This window comes from Vanellus vanellus (genome assembly GCF_965231255.1).
Source record: "Vanellus vanellus genome assembly, chromosome: 1".
Taxonomy (NCBI): domain Eukaryota; kingdom Metazoa; phylum Chordata; class Aves; order Charadriiformes; family Charadriidae; genus Vanellus; species Vanellus vanellus.
In genome coordinates this window covers 7,908,628-7,932,536 of record NC_138905.1, presented here as the reverse complement: position 1 = coordinate 7,932,536, position 23,909 = coordinate 7,908,628, and the positions used below count along the sequence as shown (strand labels likewise).

At 41.5% G+C, this 23,909-nt stretch overlaps 1 protein-coding gene across 3 annotated transcripts; it reads right to left on the bottom strand.

Annotated features, from left to right (window-relative positions):
- Positions 1-242: 242 nt before the first annotated feature.
- On the bottom strand, positions 243-17,981 carry PRPF18 (pre-mRNA processing factor 18). Of its 3 annotated transcripts, XM_082498367.1 has the most exons (11): positions 17,886-17,981; positions 16,128-16,205; positions 15,979-16,005; positions 13,133-13,237; positions 11,334-11,447; positions 9,386-9,532; positions 7,654-7,722; positions 6,437-6,577; positions 5,877-5,948; positions 3,261-3,416; positions 243-909 (listed from the first exon to the last, which is right to left on the bottom strand). In XM_082498367.1, exons 1-11 carry the CDS (start codon positions 17,949-17,951, stop codon positions 829-831), a joined length of 1,056 nt encoding a protein of 351 aa, XP_082354493.1. In that variant the 5' UTR covers positions 17,952-17,981; the 3' UTR covers positions 243-828. The 3 variants fall into 3 exon arrangements, with proteins under 3 accessions (XP_082354493.1, XP_082354491.1, XP_082354492.1); XM_082498365.1 differs by lacking the exon at positions 15,979-16,005; XM_082498366.1 differs by lacking the exons at positions 15,979-16,005; positions 17,886-17,981 and adding an exon at positions 16,278-16,303.
- Positions 17,982-23,909: the final 5,928 nt, after the last annotated feature.

Here is a 23,909-nt window from a genome sequence, read left to right as displayed (position 1 = left end):
ATTTCCAGTCAAGATATACAATGGTAAAGATTTGTGGCAGCTAGAAATACTGTACGTGGTCATGGGAGGTCCTAATTATTTTCTCTGCAATGCCCAGCAGACTGAAATTTTCTCCAGATGTATAAAAATGGGATTTGAAAGCCTCAAGAGCCATAAGATTACTTCCCCCAAGCCCAGAAGGTTTATATTAAAAATGTCGTTACCAAAAAAAAAGCCAAATCAGATGCATTCGAGATCAAAAACTCTTTGCACTGAGGACGGCTGTATTTTTCGGCTGAGAAATATATAAACCTTTTTTTTTTTCTCCTGATAAATACCACATGAAAGATTAGCCATTAAAGTCTTCATATTTACAGAAATAACCAAGATTCAGATTCAACTGCTTCCCTCTAATCATCTCCCCACATCAGTCTCCAACTGGAAAGCAGCCAAAAAAGCTCCACATACACTCCTTGCAGGGCTGAGTCTCACCTAAAGCTCTGTGATATGGGAAACAGTCAGTCTGTATTGTATGGTTCCCTAAATAACAAATTGAAATTAAAAGCAAGGGTGGTGTTCATTGTCCCCTGGTCATTGTCCCGGTCATACCCCCTTCAAAAAAACCTCCCTCTGCTGCACATTGGATGTGTTCGGCATAAAGCACAGATTAAATGAAATCTAAATAAATGGGGTTTGTAAAAAGGAAGCTGTAGAAAATTTGCCGCTTTATGCTTTTTTGCAAAGCCCACCCCAGGTTCCTGCTGGTGTTAAAGCACAAACTCTGTCTCTTCAATCCTCTCTGGGTTTTGGAGATCAAAATATGAGTCATGCCTTGGACACCACGGAGCCTCATAAAGCGTTGTACTCCACACATTTCGATGGGTCTGTTGGGAAGTGCTTCTGGCAAATGGTCATGAGCCTTTTCAGCCCCTAGGAATTAAGAAAACAAGGACAATTCTGTAATAAAACTGCAGCTGTCAAACAAACGTAACAGTCTACAGTATTTTTAAGCTTAACAAGAAGAATTAAAAAGAAAAGGCTGCTATTTTGGGGTTGAGGTGTGTGGGGGGGGTTGGTTGTTTTTCCATTTTTTACGTTTTATTAACCTTTCTCCCTGCAGAGTTCCAAGTTATCCCCAATATTAGAGGAGTTTGTGGCATAACCAAAGAGACTGCAGATTCAGTCCCGCATGACAGATTGACAGTGAAGAATGACAGTAAGGCTTTAATCCCTCTTCCCCACCAAGGGAGAAGACAATACTATCACAATAAAAGATATTTAAAAGAAACCTGAATATTAAAAGTAGTTTTATAGAACAAAAAGCAATTTTTGACACCAAAACAAGCTGCACAGCTATGAGACGAACCGCACAATTTCTCTGGAGGAGAGGTGTCATTCCTGCCCACGGTGGTACCACACCTGACCTGCACCATGGGGGCAAACTGGAGAAGTAATCAAGAAGAAAGACAGAATGTCAACTTTTCTCTTCAGTTCTTTCAAGGCATCGATTACCAAAAAACAACATGACAGAAACCCTGTGATTATTTTCTTTTAAGTCACGCATAGAAGTGTAACCAAAAAGAGAGAAAACTGCTGTGGCAGTAACGTAATGTAGCAGTGCCACTGTACTCCAAGATGGCAGAGCCACGTGCCTGTCATTAGACACTCACTATGGAAGACAGCTCCTCACTGAATGGAAGAATGATTCACCAGAGGATGCTTTGGCCTTTTCAATGCAGGCAAGTCTGCAAAACATGTTCTAGCACCATAATGACTCCTTGTTTGGGATGTTACGGTCCCTGGTTCGTTTTAAATCAGAAACATGTTAGCTTGATGTAACTGCTGGGAGCACAGATACTATTCCATGCTCCAGTTTGAACCAGACTATCTAAACAACACATGGTATTTAAAACTAACATGGAGAACATGACGTGTTTAAAGCCAACTCTGTCTTGGCGCTTACACTAAGTTGTGTAATTCAGAAGCACAGATGAAATTCACAATGAGAAGATGAACACGAAGATTTCCTTGACCAACAGCTGTAACCCCAAAAGCAGAGAAGGGACAACTTGGGGAATTAATGTACGTCATATCTTCCACAAGGTATATTAAGAGAGATCAAGCAACACTACAGACTAGAGACCTTTCTGCTAGAAGAGTGGCAAATGGACACAGATGGCCAATTATTCACCCAAGTTGGAGAAGAAGCGTTATGGCCATGCTGAGGTCCTCAACAATTTTCCCTCAGTCCAAATTCCTTTTTTAACACAGACTAACAACAAAATGGTTTTTTAACATAAGGTATTTCACCCAATAAATACTTCCAAGGAAGTATTGCACTAACTGGAGCCTGTCTCTGAAGATGTGTAGTCCACACACCAATTTTCACTTTACAAAAGAATGGCTCAGATTTAATTAATAGGCTCTGTAAGCAGAGCCTCCTCTGATTTCAGGATGGTATTTTCACAGGTTATGATATTAAAAACTATAGTTGAAGAGAAACCAGAGGTCGAAGAGAAACCAAGGTAGAAGGAGAAGATGCATTTTACAAGCAATCTGCCTGCAGACAGCAGCTGAAGTTGAAAAGCAACAGGAGTCCTTCTGCCACAGCAACAAGATCCTGCCAGAAGCTCTGAGCTCCATGACGCTGCTCTGGAGGCTTCAGAGTTAAGCCAGAAGGTCTTTATTTCAATGAAACTGCAACTGGCAAGAGGCAAATACATTTAAAAATAAAAAGAAGAAAAGGACTTGTTTCCCAAAACATCAGAGAAGAAAAACACCACTGCTATTAATTCCACAAACAACAGAAGTTCATGACATGAGTATGAATATGCACAGGAGGAACTGAACCTGGAATTTTGAGCCCACACTTTTAAAGAAATATGTTCGGAAAATGAATGCATTTATCTAGTTGCAAAAGTAGTCAGAAGGACTGTATTTCACTGCATAAAATCCCACACACGATGCTAAAACCATGAGTTAAGCAGTGAAGGAACTCAGAATAATACAGCACGTCTTCACAGCTACTTTGGTGTTCATACAGCATCCTAATAGTTAAGACATAAAAAAATCCATTAGACTCCGTTCCTAGCCCAGCACTGAAGACGCTTCATGTCAAGGATGAGCTACCTATTAAACGGATGTTATGCCTGACCCCAGCTAAGGCAACTGTCCATTTCTAGGACCCTTTTACCACATCACCTGTAACTATGAAACCAGTATTTCTCAAAGATCCCCTAACTTCAAAAGCAAATCTCTTGGATTTCCAAAGCTAACATTACCTGTATATACTTCCTTTGAGTTTCATCATTGAGAACGTGGGCTACGTGCTTGGAGAAGATCTTTTCACGACCCGTTCGAGCGTGGATGCCAACCATAGTGACACCAATAGGCCAGGGAGCGTTTCCAATAGCCATCTGAAGATAGGCATCGTTTGCCTGAAGGAATAGAGCACACGCACACTTAGCAAAACAGGCAGGGCATCAGAAAGCTGAGCACTTTTGCATTGCCAAATACAGTAACAACACACATTCCAGTCTCTCTGAATCAGGTTTCATTGCACGATATTAACCAATTTTACAACACGTCTTCCTAACACGATTCATGTTTTTGCTGAACTCTGAGGGAAGTTGGACCTGATGGTCCTATGGACCTGATGAAAGCAAGCAGTGGGGAAGGACAGTCTAATATTGATTAAAAATGAAGTTTACTGGGACTATTTTCAACTCAGCCTTCTCAGGTTCCCATAAGCTCTTCTGCTGTAAATACCTTTACAACCCTTGTCATTTTGGTTGCAGACTAGACCAGGGAGCCTGTCTGTAAGCACAACCCACTGCAGGCTGACATCATGTGTGCAGAGCTGAGGTCACTCCGTACGCAGGAGTGGCACTGGGGCCTGACAGCTCTCGGGTAGAGGAGCTAGCTTCCAAAGGGGCTGAGAATCAGCTCTCCTCAAAACTGGTTAATAAGCACATTAGTAACAATGTTTATGAACAAAGCAGTAACAGCAGTAAATGAATGTGAAATTTCCCAATCAAGATAGCAGATCCCATTTCTTAACATAAAGCTGTAGCAGACAACATCCCTGGGGAAGAACAGGGATAAAACTTGAAGGAGAAATTAACAGAAAGAAAGGGAGAAAGGAAGAGAAGTACAGAGCTTAAAAAAAAAACATGACAACTGAGAACCAGTAAGTGCAGGGGACAGACACATACATGCAATTACAGAAACAGCTTCAAGAAGGACATGGAGCAGGACATTCCTCCACTATCAGCGAGCAGCTACAAGACTCGACGATAAAGAGTTCATTTATCATCTCCTATTTAGAGACTAGACAATAAGAAGTAACAATCATGACCCAACAAATCAGTTGGGGTGGTTTCTTCCCATTTGGCACTGAGCAAACTGGGAGGTGAATAATAAACAAGGCATGGGGTTACAGACAGAGCTGAGAGTAAAACTGAAGAAGGGACGGGACTTAGTCTTCACCTACATGAGGGGGAATCTGAACAGTCTTAATCAAACACCTACATGCAGACTTAAACACGGTTTGGTGATGAAACATAGTATGTGAGCATACAGTTAGAGACCCTTCCAGGACTGTCACAACAGCGTTAATTAAGATTGAGCAGATAACTTGCATTCTGGCATTTGCTTACTGTCACATGTTGATTTCAAAATTTAATCATTTCATTTTAGCATTTCATCTAACACAGCAGTAAGAATTTGTGGCTGACTATGCACCAGGCTGCACAAAGCAAAGAAGCACAGAAGACAACAGCAGGCACAAAGAGACAAGTCTCACAGGAAGCAAAATGACACAAGTATCTTTAAAAGCACAAGGCTCTTTAGCCTAATTAAAAAAAAAAAAAAAAAAAAAAAAAAAACCACACCACTCAAAACTTCCGAATGTGTACGCAACTCCTCCAGAATCAGTCTGTGAAGTTTACATGAAGCCAAGCACCTCCAGGAGAGAGGAGCACCACTGATTAACCCACAATATATACCACATTCCCGCACACTCATTTCTTTGTTTGAGAAGCCATTGGAAAGGGAATTTCAACATCATGATGAAAACCGAAAGAAAAAAAAAGGCCCAAAACAAAACCCACTATCATACATCCCACACTTTCAGTTCTACTTTCAAACGATTTGGATTAAACTTGCCTTAGGCCATCCAAAGCTTTTTCAATAACAAAAGCAGGTTTGCTTGCTTACTTGACAAATTATCTCAAGTCCTCACAAGAATAATAAGAAATATTAGAAATTTAAAGGCTCAATTTCCTCTGCATACAAAAGCTGCTTAAGCAAATGCTATCGGTATTTGAGTTCCACTTCTGAAGGCGGCTACAAACAAAACCTAACCCTGCCTTTGATCTTGAGTGCTAAAGTACTTCTGCCTCCTCCAGTAAGCAGACTTTGTCCAAAAAACTTATTAACTTACCTCAACCTTACCAAGCCAGCTAATGTGAGCATAGCCAAAGAAAGGGACAGTGTCTCATATTCAATAACTCAGCTCACCTCAATTAATTCCTAATTAATTAATCAACACCCTATTACTATTAATTCAATACCTTCATTTAACCGTACAATATCAGGTTACCCATACAGGATTCCTCTGCAACTTAATATAACCATCTCTGAGAAAAATTCTATTTGTGCTTTCAAAGCTCTGCAGTTTCACCAGTCTCAAAAGATCTTCTGACAGGCTGTGGATCAAACACTACCTGGAGCCCAACCTTTAACAGCCATTTTTCATTCTGTTTGAATACATCTTGTGTGTATTTCCAGCTATGTATCTTCAAAATGCAAAAAAAATTGGGAAGTGTTGAAGCAATAAACTCAATCTATTACAATCAGACATGCTGAACATGCTGCAAGAGTGCAAACAAACATACCTTCACATATTCTCTTTGCAACATGAATTTAATAATATCTGTTATTGATTCTTTGATGTCTGCAGGAAGTGTCTACAGGAGGAGAAGAAAGAAAGAAAGAAAAAAAATCTTTAGTTCAGAATAGCAGCTCAGGAAAATCATCCTACTCAGCATTTATACAAAGTTCAGCATCTGCCCTAGCTGGAGGACTAACAAAGGAAAACATCTTTTGTTATTCAGGTGAAGGCTCTGAAGCAACAGAGGTTAAGTGGTTACACCTAGTAGCTTGTGGCAAAGTGCAAAATACAATCCCAATTCTCTATCTTGTTTGCAGCCCAATGAACAGGTGAAACATAAAGCAACACCTGGAAAAGCAGTGGGTAGGCAGAAGAATACACTGGGCAAGAGAAAAAGTTCAGAACTGGGAGTCCTGGGCTCTAGACACAGAAACTCTGACCAACTCACTTATCCTCTCTTCTTCAGTGATGATAACGTTACCTTAGGAAAAGGCACTAACCACGGGGTACTTTGAAAGCAGAAGTTAAAGTCTTACGGGATAGCAACATTTAAAATTCATTCACCCTTTTCCGAAGTTTTCTGAAGAGTGGCCTCAGGTACGATTCTGTCTGCTTTTGAGTGGCACTGTTCAGCTTCCCCTGTACTCCCCGTTTCACATAGTCTTCTCTGGCATTCAGCTCCTTTGCCCAAACTCCAAGAAGAAACTGTACGAGGAACAATCAAATTTACGTCATAGTGCCATCTAGTGACAATCGCGGCAAAACAGATGGGAACAGTTGTTTAAGCCACCATGGCAAAATGAGTTTTTTGGAGAACTCTCAATTAAAACAGCAAGAAACCTCTTTCCAGAGGTACAGGCAAGGAGGGATAGGAAAAAACGTGGGTGAGGAGGGAGCATGTATAAAAAGGCATGTACCAAAACACCCACAGAAACACCAGTGTAGGCATCAGTGCTGGGAGGTTGTAGGGGGGACATAAAAAGAGAAGAAATCTAAGTAGCAGATGTTTCAGGGCAATTTTTGTGAAGGAGCTTAAGGAACAGTAAAGATCACAGTGAAAATTCAACACACTGGAAGGCAAATATGTCAAACATACCTTCACCCCACCTGGAAAACATTTTTTGAGCTTTCTTTGTCCGACTGCCCAGACAAACTATACTAAAATGCCAATGCATCTGATACACACAAGTGAAAGCTTTGACTCTTGCTGTGACTTTCGATCATCACAGTAGTTACACAGGGACGGGCTAACTCAAATGAGAAGCAATGCAGGCTTCTTGCCAGGAAACAAGGAAACAATTTTCTACTATCCACTTGAACCTGTTTCCTCAGCAAAGCCAACGGACTTCCTTTAAAATTCTCGTTTCATGTAACAGTACCAGGTGACATTTCATTTCAGCTTGCACTGTTCCTGAGGAAGGGAGGCAGGGACTCCTCGGAAGTTTTTAATGCCATAGTAGCACACAGAACCAACTACATACAACTCCCTCAGTTATCACATGGAAATCAAAACCGTATTTATTTTGTCTGGAGAAGCAAGACCAGATTTTGAAGAATGCTACTCACACAATAGCTCTTTGCCAAATCCATCAAAAGTCACAATTGTGATTAACCAAGGCTGTAGAGTGCCAAGCTTTTAAAAAAATGAAAACATATCTTAAGCATAATGTGTTTTTCTCTCCAAGCAGCAGGAACCGGCCCTTCTATTCACCAAAAGTATCTGTGTGATAGTAAAAAGTATGACACAGCTACAGAATAATTAATCTACTAGAGTTTGTTACCTTCAAGAACTTCGTTATGATGTCCATATCATAGTGATCATCACCCCGTCCTAAGGATTCTCCCAAAACCTAGAACAGGAGAAAAAAAGGCAATTATTTCCACATTGTCTAGAAGTTTGCCACTACCACAGCAGAGCATGATTCACTGCATCATGAACTGTAATATAAACTCCACCAGTAATCCAAAACACTAGTTAAAAGCAGAATGAAACAGTTATATACACTACTGAGATTAATGAATCTATTAAAAACGCTTAAGTTAAAAAGACAGTATGATTAATTCTGGAAGGTCAATGCAACAGGAATTTTTCATTCAGTAACTACTAAATTATTGGCATAATTAGCAGCTATTTCACAGTACTGTATTAAGGGGAACTGTGGGTGAACTGCATTTTTGAGATCCCCAAAGCTATCAATTAACCTAATTATTTTGTTAAGCTATTTCAATTCTCTGACGTACTGGGGCTTTTTACCATTTAATTTAATTGTAACTGTGAAATTGAGCGAACAAATCTAAAGTTAAAAAAAAAGAAAACCAACAAAAAAACCCCAATAGTATGCTCCAATACTCTAGCTTCCTGCTAAAACCTCGACACTGGCAGTACCAACAGCATTTTTTAGAACATTTTCCAGTAGGTATAGTTGGATTGATAATCTATTTCCATCATCATCACATTTCCAAAGTGAGTTTTGGTTAAAAAAAATCTCCTAGATTTAGAATCAAATTCAGTGCAAGCCTTTATGCTCAAAGGGATGCAGTAAAGTAGCATAAAATTAAGAATGTGGTGTTTTGAAACTTTTCAAAAAAAGATTAGTTCCATGGCTCGAACGAAGCCCAAAATAAGGCTATTTTGAGAACTAATAGGTCAATTCAGTGCAGTCCCAATACAATTGGTATCCATTCTAGTACTACAGTTATTTCATACCAGAACCCCTGGTACCCAAACTAAAAAGCAAAAGACTATCTCCTTAAAATAATGTATTCGTTTAAGCTTTCAGTTATAAATCAGATTATTTCTTAAACACGCTTTCAGAAGGACGATATGAAGATTAACTTCTGCAATGAGCTGTGAAGATTAACGGTAAAAGTCTTCACCTCAAGTCAATGTCCTTTTCAAAACATTACCCCAAAATACCAGGGGATGAATGCATTTCATGGCACTCATTCTTCACTCACTCACACAAATACTGTGGCATTCTTTCAGAACATAGTAGTCCTTTGCACTGAAGTTTCTGGGACACATTGTCTCTGCGCTTCTTACATTTTCTGTGATCTGCCTACTTCTGACTTCTACTTCTTCTTTGTCCTGGCTGCTTTTATATCAAACATTCTTCCTGTGTGTCTATTTTTCAAAGTCCAGTTTTCTTGTGTAGGGAAAATTCATCAGTACTAAGCTCATTACCCTCTCAAATACTCCTTGGAAAGGCTTTAGGATTTATGACCAGGTAATGTATTTTTATTGAATTCTCTACTTCCAAACCTCCTGCAGAGGGAATCCTAACTGTATGACTTTCCTTGCAGGCAACTCCTGCCCCCCTTGAGTTTTCACGTGTCTACCTATGGTGCAACTCAAAGCTTAAAAACCTGAACTTCCTAACAGAGAGTATTACGCATCAGAATGCGTAAGTTAGATGTTGAAAACAAGATAACTTTGTCTAAACAATCCTGAAGCTTTCTCACAACAATATACTACATCTAAAAACCCTTCATTAAAATCTACCCATCACATACCTCCAGTTCTTCAATAGTAGTATTCTCCTCATGGACTTTCAAGTCATTCTGTGAGTCATCGTCTCCTGCTTCTTGACCGCCTACAATTTCATTCAGATACTGCTGGTCAATCTTATCCAAGGCAGCCTTCAGGTCATTTCTCAGGCCCTGGAAAAGATAAAAAATTATTAATTTACAAAAAAAACTCAAGTAACTAAAAGCAGTTCAGTACTGTCACTGTGAGCATCCGACTTCTGTATAAGAAAAGACAAATTCTGTAAAAACATTCATAAGGGTTTAGCTTTGTTGTCTGAATCTAAACTGAATTCAAAGAACTGTTTCTGGATTGCTTCAGCACTTAACAAAAAGCAGGTGCATGAACTTCTGCAATGTTCATACCTACGTAAAAGACTTTTTACAATATTTTCACCAGAAAAGCATGGAAGGCTGAATCAACTTCTAGGACATTCTTCAAGACATTTTATCCAAGCAATACACTGAACCACCCCAAACCAAACAGAAAACAGACCATAACCATCATCAGCTCTACAAATCTTCACATCTGCCCTGAAAAAAAGCTGTAAATAAGGTAAGTAACACTCCTTCAGTACTATCATATAAACCATTTATGTAGTTTCCCTTTCTTACCAATGATTTAAACATAACAGAATGTTTTATACAGATTAAGTGTTTTAAATCCCCTACTCTAGATATAGGTGACTAAAAATATTGGAATCCGTTTGAAACCATATATATATATATATATAAAAAGTTAAGAGTTGCTTTTAAATAGAACAAGAATCTTGGCTTAGTCACAGTTAGAAGACTTGCATTCTTATCTTGAGACATAAAACATAAAGCTGTACAAAGGAGCATGACATTTCTCACCCTAGGATAAATTCAGCCACTCCACTGGGAATAGATATGGACAGTTATTTCCCCTCTTCCATCTTCATACTTAACTGTCTGGAGCATTTCTACTCATCATTTAGTATTCTAAAAATATCTAAACCACAAACTGGTTATAGTGACTACTTACATTTTAAGCAACAAGTAGCAACAGGAATGACTGAGACATGTAATACAAAAATCCAATACAATCCCATTACGAGCTCACTATTTCCTAATACTCCTACTACTGTCATCAGTGTCACTGCAGGGGGAAAGCTTTCACTAGCAGAATATTTTCTTTTAAACCTTCAGACATTTATTTTTTTAAAAAAAACTTGAACAGGAAAAGGCTTTCCTTTTCTGGTCAGCCCCAGGAAAGACGTTACAAACAATTCAGTTTGCCACAAATTAGGGAAGAAAATCCAAATCTTCACTCTCTCAGCCGAGTTGCAAATTTGGTCAATGTTGAACATAAAACAAACCCCAACTGCATCTCCTTACTTAACTGATGAATTCTTAGGACAAAAGGAATAAATTAGTACACTACGATATATTTTTTAGTGATTTTTCTGGATCATTGGCTACTTTAAAGGGAAGGGGAGGAAAATGAAGTTTCTCTAACAAGATATAGCTCTGAAATCACGGGATTTGAAAAATCATTTACATACCAGAAAGACAGGATGCAGTTCTCCTCTTACTTACCTGTACCTTCTTAGAGATGCATATAATCACAAACAGTTTTAACAGTAAATGACTGTCTTCTCTGCTGGTTAAAAAGCAGGTAACAACACAGGCTGGGGTGTTACTGCCACCTGGAGGCCCTTTTCCAACTGAAAAGGCCGGAAGGTTTCTAGAGTTGAACTTTCTTTCACAAGGAATTGCAATTGTGCACAAAACTATGACATTTAACACACTTCCTCAGGCAATAAATGAGGTGGAGCAGATATTTCTCTTTGCTCTGTACTACCCCTCCCTCCTGAAAATTAACAGTTACTGAAACTTATTTTCGGTAACTTTTACAGGGTTCCTCATTGGTTATCCCACTACAAGTAAGTAACTAAAAACTATCTAGTCTTACCTTGTTCACTTCAGGTGCAAGAATTTCTATCTTCCTCAAACGTTGAAATGCATCATAATCTGTTTCTCCAAACAGTCTGATCGGCTCACCTCTCTCTCGTAACCTCCTGATAACCTGAAAAGAATCAAAGCATTCCCTTACGCAAACTTGTAAAGGAAGCAAAATAAAATCCAGGACAACAGATTTATTTACTTTGCTTAGAATAACAAGTTGAGCTGGACTGGAGAGGAAATGGCAATATTTTAAGCTGTAGAAAAATCTTCCAGACACTTTACAATCTAAATATAAAATTCCCACAGTATTTCAGTGAAAGGTCATTCCAAATATTACCAACCTAAATTTTATAGCTTAACTTCTTCCTGCTCTGACTTGTTTAAACAAATACACAAAAATCATCCCTCTGGCAGAGCTTAAAAACTGTTTTCAAAATCAGAAAGGAACTTGAAGATAATCTCACCTACTTGTTCAGGGCAATGAAAATACTCCTAACTAGGCTGCAGGTTCCCCCAGCACATCTGCAAGACAATTTGCTGAAAATTCTCATCCTTAAGCATTTGGCAAATATTAAGTCCCATAATCTAATGTGATAGTTACTTTAAAACTAGATGTAACAGAGGTATAACATCCCTCGGCTGATTTGCAAAGCCATGGGGAAAGCCAAAACCTGAACTCTATTCCCCCTTTTCCTTATCTCATGCATTGCTTCTAAATCTCTTTGTACTTACCATTACTCATTTAGTGCATCAAGCAATAGGCTTATTGATATATGAATCACCACGCAATAGTTTGGTAATCAAGAGAAGGGCTTACACTTCATTCCATGCCTCCACTTCATTATACCAATAGACTAGTTGGACAACAAGAAATTAAATTCATTCAGATATTGATTTCCTTATTCAGTTCAAGTGTCTTGCTATATGTTGGCAAGCATTTGACTTTCAAGAGTATCACAAAACCAGGGGTGGATGGAGTGCTGGCACAGCAACAGCTAAACCTTGCCCAAAACATGCACCCAAGAAGATCAACAGCATTGAGACAGTGCACATTACACAGGATAGACCAAACCTCAAACCAAACATTAAACCAACAGCCCACATTACAAGTCCTGTGATATACTCCTGTAAAAACCACTAAGTATCTTGCAAAATTACGGGGACGTGACATCCTTGGATGATCTCAGCTGCGAATTTCAATATTTCCAAGATCAGAATTTATTCTGATCTTCCTGTTCTTCTGAACTTCCTGTTTCTCTTCTGCTTTGGGGTATAAATCTGTTTGTGAACTCACATTCACATAAGTATTTTTATCCTTAGAAAGGACAAAGAATACACCAGCTGCTCTGGCTTCAGGACTGTTTCTTCTAGAAATCAAGGTAAGTTTCCAAACCTTACTTTCTAAATTTGGATTCAGACCAATGAGCTACAAAGAAAAGAAGCTGGGGGGGGCAAAATCTTGGAAAAAGTCAGTGTGCCATCTTCAGTATTATTCAAAGATAATACTGATATTCAGGGTACTATTCTGCAAGTCATCTGAAAGAGCTGTAAAATGTTGTAATGCATCTGTGCAAATCCATATGACAAAGAGGCTCTACCCATCTGTACCTCCCTGTGAATTCAATTGGACAGCAGATCCTTGATGAGAGAAGATGATCATTAATTGTTGATTGTAAAAATGGAGGTTTATTATTTAATGCAAACTGCCATAAAAAGTACACTTAACTAGAAAAAGCAGTCCTAACAAGAAATTTCAGATGCATTTGCTCTAAACTCAAATAGTCTGTTTATGATGATTGATTTTACCTCCTGTCTGGAAAGAGTCATTGGTAACTTTTCTTCTGCCAGTTCGAGTTCCAGCACTGGATTTGATGAAGTCAGTGGTTTCTCCTCCTCCTCTTGCTGCTGTACCTACATTCAACAGACATAGTTACTAATGTGTCAGTGGAAATAAACCCATATATTGATAGCAATGTGAAGATACAGAATTCTGGAGCACAGATTTTAATATGACAATATAAACCTTTAGTTTCATAGTTTTTATTGTCTATAATTGAATTTCACAGAACAATAAAAGCTTTTAAAAATATCAGTAATTAACTAACACCTCTGCAGGTTGCAGGAAGCACTCTCTACAGCAAATAGAAACGACAATTGCTAAAGTTTGGCAATCACTTCAGCAGGCAGATGTCAGCACTGGTGCCAAAAATAGCAAATCCACCTTCTGCCTGTTGATTCCTGCCCCTGCTCTATCCTCCTTACCCATGCAAAAGCATTTACATTGCTATGTGATGAGCCAGATGGGGGAAATGATTCAAACAGAAAATAATCTGGCAAACACAAAGAAAGATACTCTACCCAGCCCACTTAACTTAACCTCCTCATTGAGCTCACCAGGTGTAGTGCATGCATGGACCCAAGGGCAGAAATTAAAACCCAGTGGCAGGGAAAGAGCGGGACTGCTTCTTTCGGTGGCAGTGTCAGCTTAAAATGTTTATTACCTACAGCTTCAGTGAGCTGAGTAAAATTAGCAGTGATCCACGGCTTCCATTGGGTTTTAAGAGGTGCTTGGTTAAGATAACATATCTTTCTAACAAGCTTGCCATAGTTTCTTGCAAGTTAAAATAAAAAAAAAAAAAAGACACCTAATATTCCTCATAGGGTTAGGATCTCATTAACTTCTTAATCTAAAAGACGGTCCCTGAATCAAACAGAGCCTTCCTTCTTCGTTACTCAGTATTTTAATAATGCAAAACAACTCTTTGATCAAAGTAACTTTGAGACAGCAGGCATGTAACTACAGTTCCCTTTAGAACCTCAAATTTGACACTTCTGACAGCACAAGCAGACCGCTGTTGGTAATATTCCTATAATAAGGAAACATTTACAGTACTCACATCTTGGTTTTTTCCTAGATTCTAGCTAAAAGCGAAATGCTTAATCCCACAGCACCCTGCGGCATTTTCTGTGCATGGGCAGTACATTGTCATTTCCAGTCTATATTCGGGTTTATCAGTTTGATGAATGCACTAGACAGACTTTTTAAAGAAGCTTCCCTGTTCTTTCAGGCCAATGCACCAGTCTTGCACTCCGGTGCCAATATGACTCCATGTGGCTGTAAGGATCCACCCTGTGGCTCCAGCTACAAGATTCAGCCACAAAACTACATTCATGCTACTATACTAGCAAACACAGAAATAAATCTTATAACCGCAGGTGTTTGGAACAAGCAAGGGAAGGACAATGAAATCAATGCTTAACACATAAAGGGAGGGGAAAAATAAAACTTCCATTGATGCAGGAAAGGGGGAATTGACAGGGGACAGAAAATATGGAAGAACTGTGTAAAAAAACATAAAGAAATACACTCCCATGGCAGAAGGATACATACAAATTTTAACTTACAAACATTCTTGAAATCATAAAGAGACAGCAGCATTGGGGGAAAAGATTTGATCCGTTCTGTCAGCTGGAGTCCAATATCTTTACCAGAGTTATTTTGGTTTCAGTGTGTTTTTTTTCAAGCAAATCAAATTATTACAACTTATTAAGTCTAATCAAAGCAAAAAAGCACCTGAATTTAAAAAGAAATCAGTCTATATTCTACATCTCATTAACATTGTAAAGATCAAATGCAGAAATCTGGGAGGCTCTAAAAAGGTACTTAATTTAACAAAGCAACTTATTTTAAAACCGTTTTCAGGGTTATATTTCAAACCAAAACTGGTGCTGCAGCAGCACAGATAACAGCATTTTAATGGCCATGGAAGTTTCTGAAGAATTCAAGCTAATGCTCAAAAAGCATCATGTAGTCATTTCCACTTGGGAGAGTGACTGGATTCACAGAACATTTTCTCATGACTATATGCTGCACGTTCCAAGAATCATTTTGGCACTGATGTTCAAATATTCTACAAACAGATCAAGGTTTCAGAATAAGTCACTAACTGGGTAAAGTTCAATTGAAAACAAAGCTCCTATTTGTGCCCAGTAACAGCAAACAAGATTACGAGCCTCTGTCTTCCACTAGGGAATGCATACCGTCTCACATACACATATAATCAGGCAGGCAGGCAAACGCACACACTTGTAAAAGAAAGCAACGTTCTTTCCATTTCAGGAAACTATTGCCCTGACACCATTACAAGGCAGATAAAGCCTTCCAGATCACTCATTTGTTTCACAATGCGCCCTAGGTTACCAATTGTTTTCTAATATTTTGCCAGCAAGAAAACAAATGCTGTTGCTGCACTCTTTTAATGCTGGATGGTTGATGGCCAAAAAACCAAATACAAATATATACAGTATGAAAGTTGGTAGATCTTTTTAATATGCACCCATGCTATACTGATTTCTTTTGGACATTTTGACAAGACTGTGAAAATTATCTGAATGGATAAAATTATCCAAATGTATCAATTTTTTTTCCGATAAGGGGGGGGGTGGGGGGTGGGTGGCTATATCAGATCCAGTGTTCATGCCTAACAGCACAATTTAAAAAGAAAGGAAGACAAGCTTTGATCCCAAGCCACTTCATGCTTTCCACGAAAAAATAAAAAAAGGAAATAAAAGCCAAACCATAACACAAACTTAAGTAGCTGTATATCATGCATATCTTTTCCTGTATTGAAAATGGTTTTGGAAACTCATACCTCTCCAGGTGGCTTCTCATTTACAGGCTAATGTATAACATTAACAGATTGAACAAAGAACAACAATTATCGTTAACATTTATACTGTTGATAGTAAAATGTAGACTTCAAAGTAAACACATAAATTCCTGGAAAAACAATTACCATACCTTGTAGCCACATCTCTGAAAGTAGGCCTCCTCTTCTTTTTTAGCTAACTCACTGCGTTTGAAGTATTTCTTATTTCCCTAAAGGAGAGAAAAACTGTTAGCAGTTTACCATTTCACATACTTGGGCAAAAATGGCTCAAACATTCTTACTTGATTTGGTGAATTCAGCTACATCCTTTCATAGAGATGACTACATTGTCATGTAAAGGGAACTACTTGGAAGCACCTCTGAAAATCAGCAAGAGAGTGACTTTGCAGCACATATGTACAGCACATATGTATAAGCAGGCTTGAAAGCACAATGTGTTCACCAGTGCTTTAAAAAAACATGTTCTTTGTCACGTAAGGCCATGGTACTCGTTAGTGTAAAGCTTCACTTCAGATGTGCACAAGGCCCAGATTGGAGTGTAGGAAAGTTGTTTAAATAAATACAAAACATGTCCTTCTACACTAAATCAAGGAGGTGTGAGAAATCACCTTTGTATTTTGTAAGCTTGTTCAGTGCACCTACGAAGAAATGTTCGTAAGACCTTCCAGACACACAACAGCTGGCAAATGTGGTCACCCTGAAGCATTTCCCCCGATTAATATGAACTATTACTTCTTTCTTTATACTCTGCCTCCCTGACCTGCAACAGTCTCTGATCACAACTCCCTAATTCAACCACCAATGCCAAAAGCAAAACTCGGACATCCATGAAAGCGCTCTGCTTTAACGTGGGTATTTTTAAGCTAACACACTCAGAACACACAACCCGCTCTGCAACCCCACTACTGCTATGAAAGTTCTTGCAGCAGTGGTGAGGAAATTGATCCACACATCGTTCACCAAAGGTCGCACAGATTTTTCTCATCCCTCAGTGCCTGAAATAACTAACTAAACCAGCTCCAAAAGGCAAAGTGTCCTGGTTTGAGGTAAAACAGAAATAACTTTCTGTTCAGTAATTTTACTTTGCAGTTAAGCCTCTTCTAACTCACTGAAGTCTCTGAAATTAACAGCGTATTTTTCAGGCACTGTCCACTTCCAGAAACTGATAAGACCTGTTTGTTTCTAATTTATGCCAAGGAATGGTATGCAGAGAGGCTCTTGCTTATGCTTATTGCTATAACAACCAAGGCCAGCTAACATTATTATTTGCCCTGTTGGAGGGTCAGAAGCGGAAAAGCATAGAGGGGTCACACCTGTGGGGAGAAGTGGACAGGACAGGTGACCCAAAACTGACCAACAGGGTATTCCATCCCATCTGCCTCATACTCAGTATAAAAGCTGAGGGATCAAAGTGTCAGCCCTCATTCTTCAATGGCCGACATCCGAGGAGGACTCTGTTTGGCTGCCTTTGATCCTGACTCATGTGTTCTTGAATCCAGATGTGGAATCCAGTTCGTGCCCCATGCTGGGCGCCAATAAATCCGTCGTTCATTTCAGTGGCCAGTCCATGACACAAAGGCACATAGCGAGGCTGTGAAGCCAGGCTGCTTCTGTGGCCCCCAACCCCACACTCCTCCTGACTCTCTCCCTGATCCTACCACGGGCCGCTCGTCGCCCTCCCAAACCTCATCCAGGACCGTTCCTGACTCACCCAAACCCCACCCTGGGCAGCTCCGGATCCCCTCACCCCAGTCCCTTTCCCAGGCCGCTTCCTCTCCCCCACCGCGGGCCTCACCCCCGCCCCGAGCCTCCACCTTAGGCCGTTCCTGCCACCCTCCCCCGGACCCCCACCCCAGGCGGCTGCTGGGCCCCGTCCCGGCCGCCCTCACCCCTAAGAGGTCCTTCTCCTCCAGCTGCTGCCGCTTCCTACTAATCTCCCGCTTCAGGATGTCCATGGCGACCCGAGCCACCGCCGCCGCCGCCGCCGGAAGTGGCGGAGCAAAACAATAGCGTCACTTCCGGACGGCCTCTCCGCCAGCCGGGGCGCAAGGTGGTGGCTTGCAGCGCAGCGCCCCCTGGTGGCTGGGAGGAGCGCCAGGGGTGGGTGGTGACAGCGCGCGACAGTGCGCCAGTATGACTGTGCACAGGGGGTACGGTGGCGGCTCAGCTGCCCCGGGGAGGGCGTCGGGCCGGTCACTGGGCCCAGGGATGGCATGGTGGGTGGCGGTGGCTTCTCCCAAGTAACAGGCGGTAGGACAAGAGGAAAGGGCCTCAAGTTGTGCCGGGAGAGGTTTAGATTGGATATAAGGGGAAAATTCTTCACAGAAAGTGTTGTCAAACATTGGAATAGGCTGCCCAGGGAAGTGGTTGAGTCACCATCATAGAATCATAGAACCATATAATGGTTTAGGTTGGAAGGGACCTTGAAGATCATCGAGTTCCAACCCCCCTGCCGTGGGCAGGGACACCTCTCACCAGCCCAGGTTGCTCAAAGCCCCATCCAGCCTGGCCTTGAACACCTCCAGAGATGGGGCCTCAACAGCCTCTCTGGGCAACCTGTGCCAGTGCCTCACCACCCTCAAAGTGAAAAACTTCTTCCTAATGTTCAATCTGAACCTGCCCTCTTCCAGTTTAAAGCCATTCCCCCTCGTCCTATCACTACATGCCCAAGTAAAAAGTCTTTCCCCAGCTCTCCTGTAGGCCCCCTTTAGGTACTGGAAGGCCACAATAAGATCTCCCCGGAGCGTCCTCCAGGCTGAACAGCCCCAACTCTTTCAGCCTCTCCTCATAGGAGAGGTGCTCCAGCCCTCGGATCATCCTCGTGGCTCTCCTCTGGACACGCTCCAGCAGGTCCATGTATTTCTTATGTTGGGGACACCAGAGTTGGATGCAGTACTCCAGGTGGGGCCTCACGAGAGTGGAGTAGAGGGGCAGAATCACCTTCTTTGACCTGCTGGCCACACTTCTTTGGATGCAGCCCAGGATACAGTTGGCCTTCTGGGCCGCGATCGCACACTGCTTGCTCATGTTGAGCTTCTCGTCATTCAGCACCCCCAGGTCCTTCTCCTCAGGGCTGCTCCCCAGCCATTCCCCGCCGAGCCTGTATTTGTGCTTGGGATTGCCCCGACCCAGACGTAAGACCTTGCACTTGGCCTTGTTGAACTGCATGAGGTTGGCTTGGGCCCACCTCTCCAGCCTGTCCAGAAGGTATCACTGGAAGGCAGAGGGGCAGAATCCCCTCCCTCGCCCTGCTGGCCACGCTGCTGGGGATGCAGCCCAGGATACAGTTGGCCTTCTGGGCTGTGAGCGTACACTGCCAGCTTGTGTTGAGCTTCTCATCAACCAACACCCCAAGTCCTTCTCCTCGGGGCAGCTCTCAATCCATTCTCAACCCAGCCTGTATTTGTGCTTGGGATTGCCCCAACCCAGGTGCAGGACCTTGCACTTGGCCTTGTTGAACTTCATGAGGTCATGATTCTATGAGGCTGGTCACTGGTCCCAAGGAGCACGTGGGCCCGTCCATATGAGGGTACAGCTGCTATGTGGGAAGGTGGGATGGGGAGACATGGGTGTGCCCCTGCCACCAGCCCGTTCACTCCAGGAGGCTTAAAAACACCCCAAGGGAAATCAGAAACATTTCGCTGACTCTGGAATGACCTTAGGTGAAACTACACTGGTGAATGGTTTAGGGTTTAATTGCAGGGTGCTCGCAAGTACCCCGTTCGTTCCTTCCCCAGGCACTGGTATTAAAAATCACCCAAGAGAGGGGAAAGGTTTGCAGTCCCTGTCCCCTGTGTTGTCTGTGCACCTGAGGCAGCGCCTGGGGATTTAAGTGTGATGCCTTGTTTCTGCTTCCTTCAGGCCGAGAGGATTCAGGCAGCTGGTAGGGACTGAGGTCCAAAGTGTAGGCTTAACATGTGTATCCTGGAAATAAAAATTACTGCCTTCATTAGCTTGAAGTCACGGGGCACGCAGCATTTGTGACACAGATTAACACAAAGAGAGGCTGAACTCTGAATTTCATCTCTTGTTTTGTTTATTTACCTGCTTGTGTCCAGCAATTTGTATCCTGTGGCTTGTAAAGTCCAACAGGTCCAGAAAAAGCTTTGAAGAATGAGTAAGAATGGCCAATTCTCACTATGCTTAAATTCATTGGGGCTTCACCTTCACTGGAAACGAAGGCCACCAAACAGCAAAGGGTGAAAGTCACTGTAACTTTAGCTCCTCTGTTTTGCTTAGGAGCAGCCTGGCTGGTGGCTGCACCTCTGTCTCCTTTAGTCTCATGCTATGGCACACAGCGGCTTCTGCCTCTAGCTCTGCTGGGCTTTTTTCACCTTTAGGTCCTCCCAGATTTCTTCTTTGCCTTTCCCCATTGTAAGCTCCATTGCTCCGGTAGCTATTTTGGAGGGCTGTAACCACAACTGGCTTTTCACCTAGGTTAGATAATCTGAGCTGTGTGCCATGGCTCTTTCTTGCAGAAAATGGCCCATTGGTTTAAGGGTGTTTTTTAAACCCAGGCTGGAGGGGTACGGATTTAGAAATCATGTCCTGCTTTACCTCAGGCTTGAATGCAATCACTTTGTGATGAGGAAGCAGGAACAGTCCTCCTACGCTTTTTCATAGTTCTCCTAAAAGGAAATTATTTCACATCTATCAGTGAAAGGATCCAAGAAGGTCTCAGTAGAGAGGCCTGGGGGAATGTGCCCACACTTGGGTAAGGACATAAATCAGGAGGCTATAGGAATAATCTGTAGAGGACTTTATGGCAAATGAATCCAGATGCTCATGTCTGAGTGCCAGCTGCCCTCCTCAATTAACTGTAGTGTAGACATAACCTTAGACCTTGCTTCATTTCCTGCTCCAGTTTGACATTATATCTCAATTAGAGACAATACAAAATGAAGGAGGAAAGCCAACTCACACACAGTATTCACAAGAATGATGCAGTTACTGTGAGGTGATGCCTAGACCAAAGATCTCCCAGTTTATAAAAATCAAAACAAACCAAGAAGGTGGCAGTGAGGGGTATAAGGGACACGGAAAGCAGATGAACAGTTTCTGTTGGTAAAAAAGCTTCAGCTAGGTTTGAAATTAATGCTCTACCTCTGAAAAGTATCTAAAAGTTTAATGTAAATCCTCGCTGTGATCAAGACAGTTGTCTGGTCCTGTGGAAGAGAAGTGGCGATCTACAAAATACAACATCTCCCAGAAGAGTTGCTATATATATGCAAATCTGTCTATGTATTTGCTCTGTTTTATTGAGGGCATTCACTAGTATCTCCCTGAAGAAAGAAAAGGATAAAAAAATATTTGATGTTGAGATTTCTCTTCTTGAAGAGATTAGAAAATCTTCTAATGTATAAGAAGTGGTGGTACCTTCTTTCTCTTTCACTAACAGCTCATGAGGACATCCACTCCGGCTGGCTTTCTGATTTCCAGGGTGGTAAATTTGTTTGACTCCTCTTTGCCTTGGGGTCAGGTCAGGGCAACATTTTCTGAGGGACGTAAATTGTTGAGATGGTTGGGTCAAGTCTGGGCTGGACTCTGCTCAAAGCTCCTCTGTTCCTCAGAACATCTTCCCAAGGGTATATCTCTGCTGGCAATTCGTTACAGTCCCTGCCTGCTTTGTTACGGATCTCTTGTCCTTTGACTGTCTCCATTCACACACGCTGCTTGGTTGTAGGGTGGATATCTGGGGTACCCCTTGCTGGACAAACTCATGACACATGTGGAAGCTCACACTCTGAGCTCTGCTCCTTACATCCTTGGAAACTGTTCATCTGCACCACAAGAGGGTTCCTCCAAGTCTCCGTTGCTCCGAGGAGACCTTAGACTGTGGAAACTGCTCAGGCAGTGTGTTATGAAAGCGGACAATACCTTCCCTGTGCTGGTCCCTCATCCATGCAATGATTCTTTTCGTGACATCAGTGCATAAGATATTTTTAGCATGTGAAACAGGTGCTTTTCCAAGTTGTATTTCAAACTATTAATTTATCATATACGGCATTACTCTACTCATTAGAGTCAATTAGGTCACTGCTATAAATCCTTAGCTCGACTGTTTGTTTTCTGCTGCTCCTGTTTTGCTTTTCAGGGCACTACTGCTGGTTTCGTACCACAATGGCTGTGTATTTCTGTCTCACATGTGATTAATAAATGTTATATTTGCTGTCAAGGCTGTAGCCAGGCCGTTATGCTCTCCCAAAACCACTTGCAGAGTCTCAAGAGCTCACTACAACTGAGCTTGGGTCTGGAAGCAATAGTTTTATCCGTGTTTATCCTAGATCCAGGTTTCCGCAGACCTCTGGAACAACCCCACAGAGTTAACCACAAAGCTACTTTGAAGTAATTTGCTTCACAGCATTCCATATGAAATCAAGACTGAAAAGGGAAATTTAGAAGTTACTCAAAATCTTGGAACATTTGTAAAAGCCTTGTAAGTAATAGAAATACAAGCTTAAAACATACACGAGGTGTTTCATTCCAATTTCTTCATGATTAAGTAATTGCTCAGCTTTATCTGCTGCAAACCCACTGTCAACTCACAGGAAGATTATTGAAGGCAGCTCAGAAATACATCGTTTCACTCAAACAACCCAGATGTCATCTATTTGCCAAAGTGGTAAAGCTGATCAGAATGATTTCAGTTGCACTCAGTTGTTGTATTCAGTTTATATATAGCTGTTTTCAGGTTGTATTCAATACTTTATGGGTATTCAGTTTCGCTTTTCTATTTGATATTAAAACAGGGGAAAACCCCGGCTCAGCCAGTGTATGCTTTCCCTCGCACGCAGGAGGCAGAACACAGGAGGCAGCCTTACAGCTGACTGAGATTGCAGAAGAACTCATTTCAAGTCACGCAGGACAGAGATCGCTCTTGGAAACATTTTTCAGATAGGTACGTGGTTCCTCTTATTCATCTTCAAAACACCATAACAAAAAAAAAGACATTCGATAAAATTGCTTTTATACCATGACTAAATATGTCCACTTCTGGCAAAGGGGGCTCCACATCCAGTCTCGCTCTTTTCTTCATTTATTAAGGCTGTCCTTAACTTTTCAGATGGGATTAACCTATCCAGTTCCCTATTCTCTGCCCCTACGTTTACTACATTTGTTTACAGGTATCTCCAGCTTGTCTCATCCACAGGTCACCTTCACATGCATGACAATTTGGGCTAGCAGCACTTCTGCCAGGATTTGCAAATTGCATTTCCCTAAAATTCTTGCAGCAGGCATGTGGCCATCCCCTCCATACAGTGAATTTAAGCCACTCAGACTAGGCTTGCGATTTCTTATTTACCTTCCAGAACTGCCTAAGCAGTAGCACACAATCTGCAGGAGGTGACAGACTGAGAAACCCTCAGCCAGAGGGAAGATCGAGGAAGAAGCGCAGGGGAGCACTCCCCCACGGGCATCCAAAAAGCACCGGCAAAGACAAGAAAAGCTTATAGGTGAGGCAGTGGCAGAAAAAAGTTCCTGGCATTTCTAACCAACACAAGTCTTCACAAGCATATGATATTCATGCGTTGTTGGGGGTAAAAGAAGTGGGTGGCATTTTAATTTGGTTTGTTTTGCTTTTTAAATCATCATTTGATTAGTTCTTGTGGTAAGTCAGCCCCCACCGTTCCTGCCTGCCAGCACAGACCTCTGTAATGCCCCGTTAAAATGCTCAGGAAAGTAGTGACATCCACATGGTTGCTACTTGTTAGTAAGGCCAGTGTGGCTTTTAGAAACATGCTTGTAATAACTGTTTGAATGATAATTATCCTCTGGTTTTGATAAAGGAATACTTAGGTGAATTGTTTAGGTTGTCTAAAGGATGCACGGGTCAATTCCTATCCCAGTGGCTTCATTATCTGTAAAACTGGGGTGGTGTCAAAACTCATTATTGCTTCTAAAAAGCTTTACAT

Excerpts from the sequence above, each read along its gene's own strand:
- PRPF18 (XM_082498367.1), bottom strand. The coding sequence starts at position 17,951 with ATGGACATCCTGAAGCGGGAGATTAGTAGGAAGCGGCAGCAGCTGGAG. Across the intron at positions 9,533-11,333 it reads TTGCACCTGAAGTGAACAAG|GGCCTGAGAAATGACCTGAA; the intron begins GTAAGACTAGAT and ends TATCTTTTCCAG. Across the intron at positions 5,949-6,436 it reads TCAGAAAACTTCGGAAAAGG|ACACTTCCTGCAGACATCAA; the intron begins GTGAATGAATTT and ends CTCCTCCTGTAG.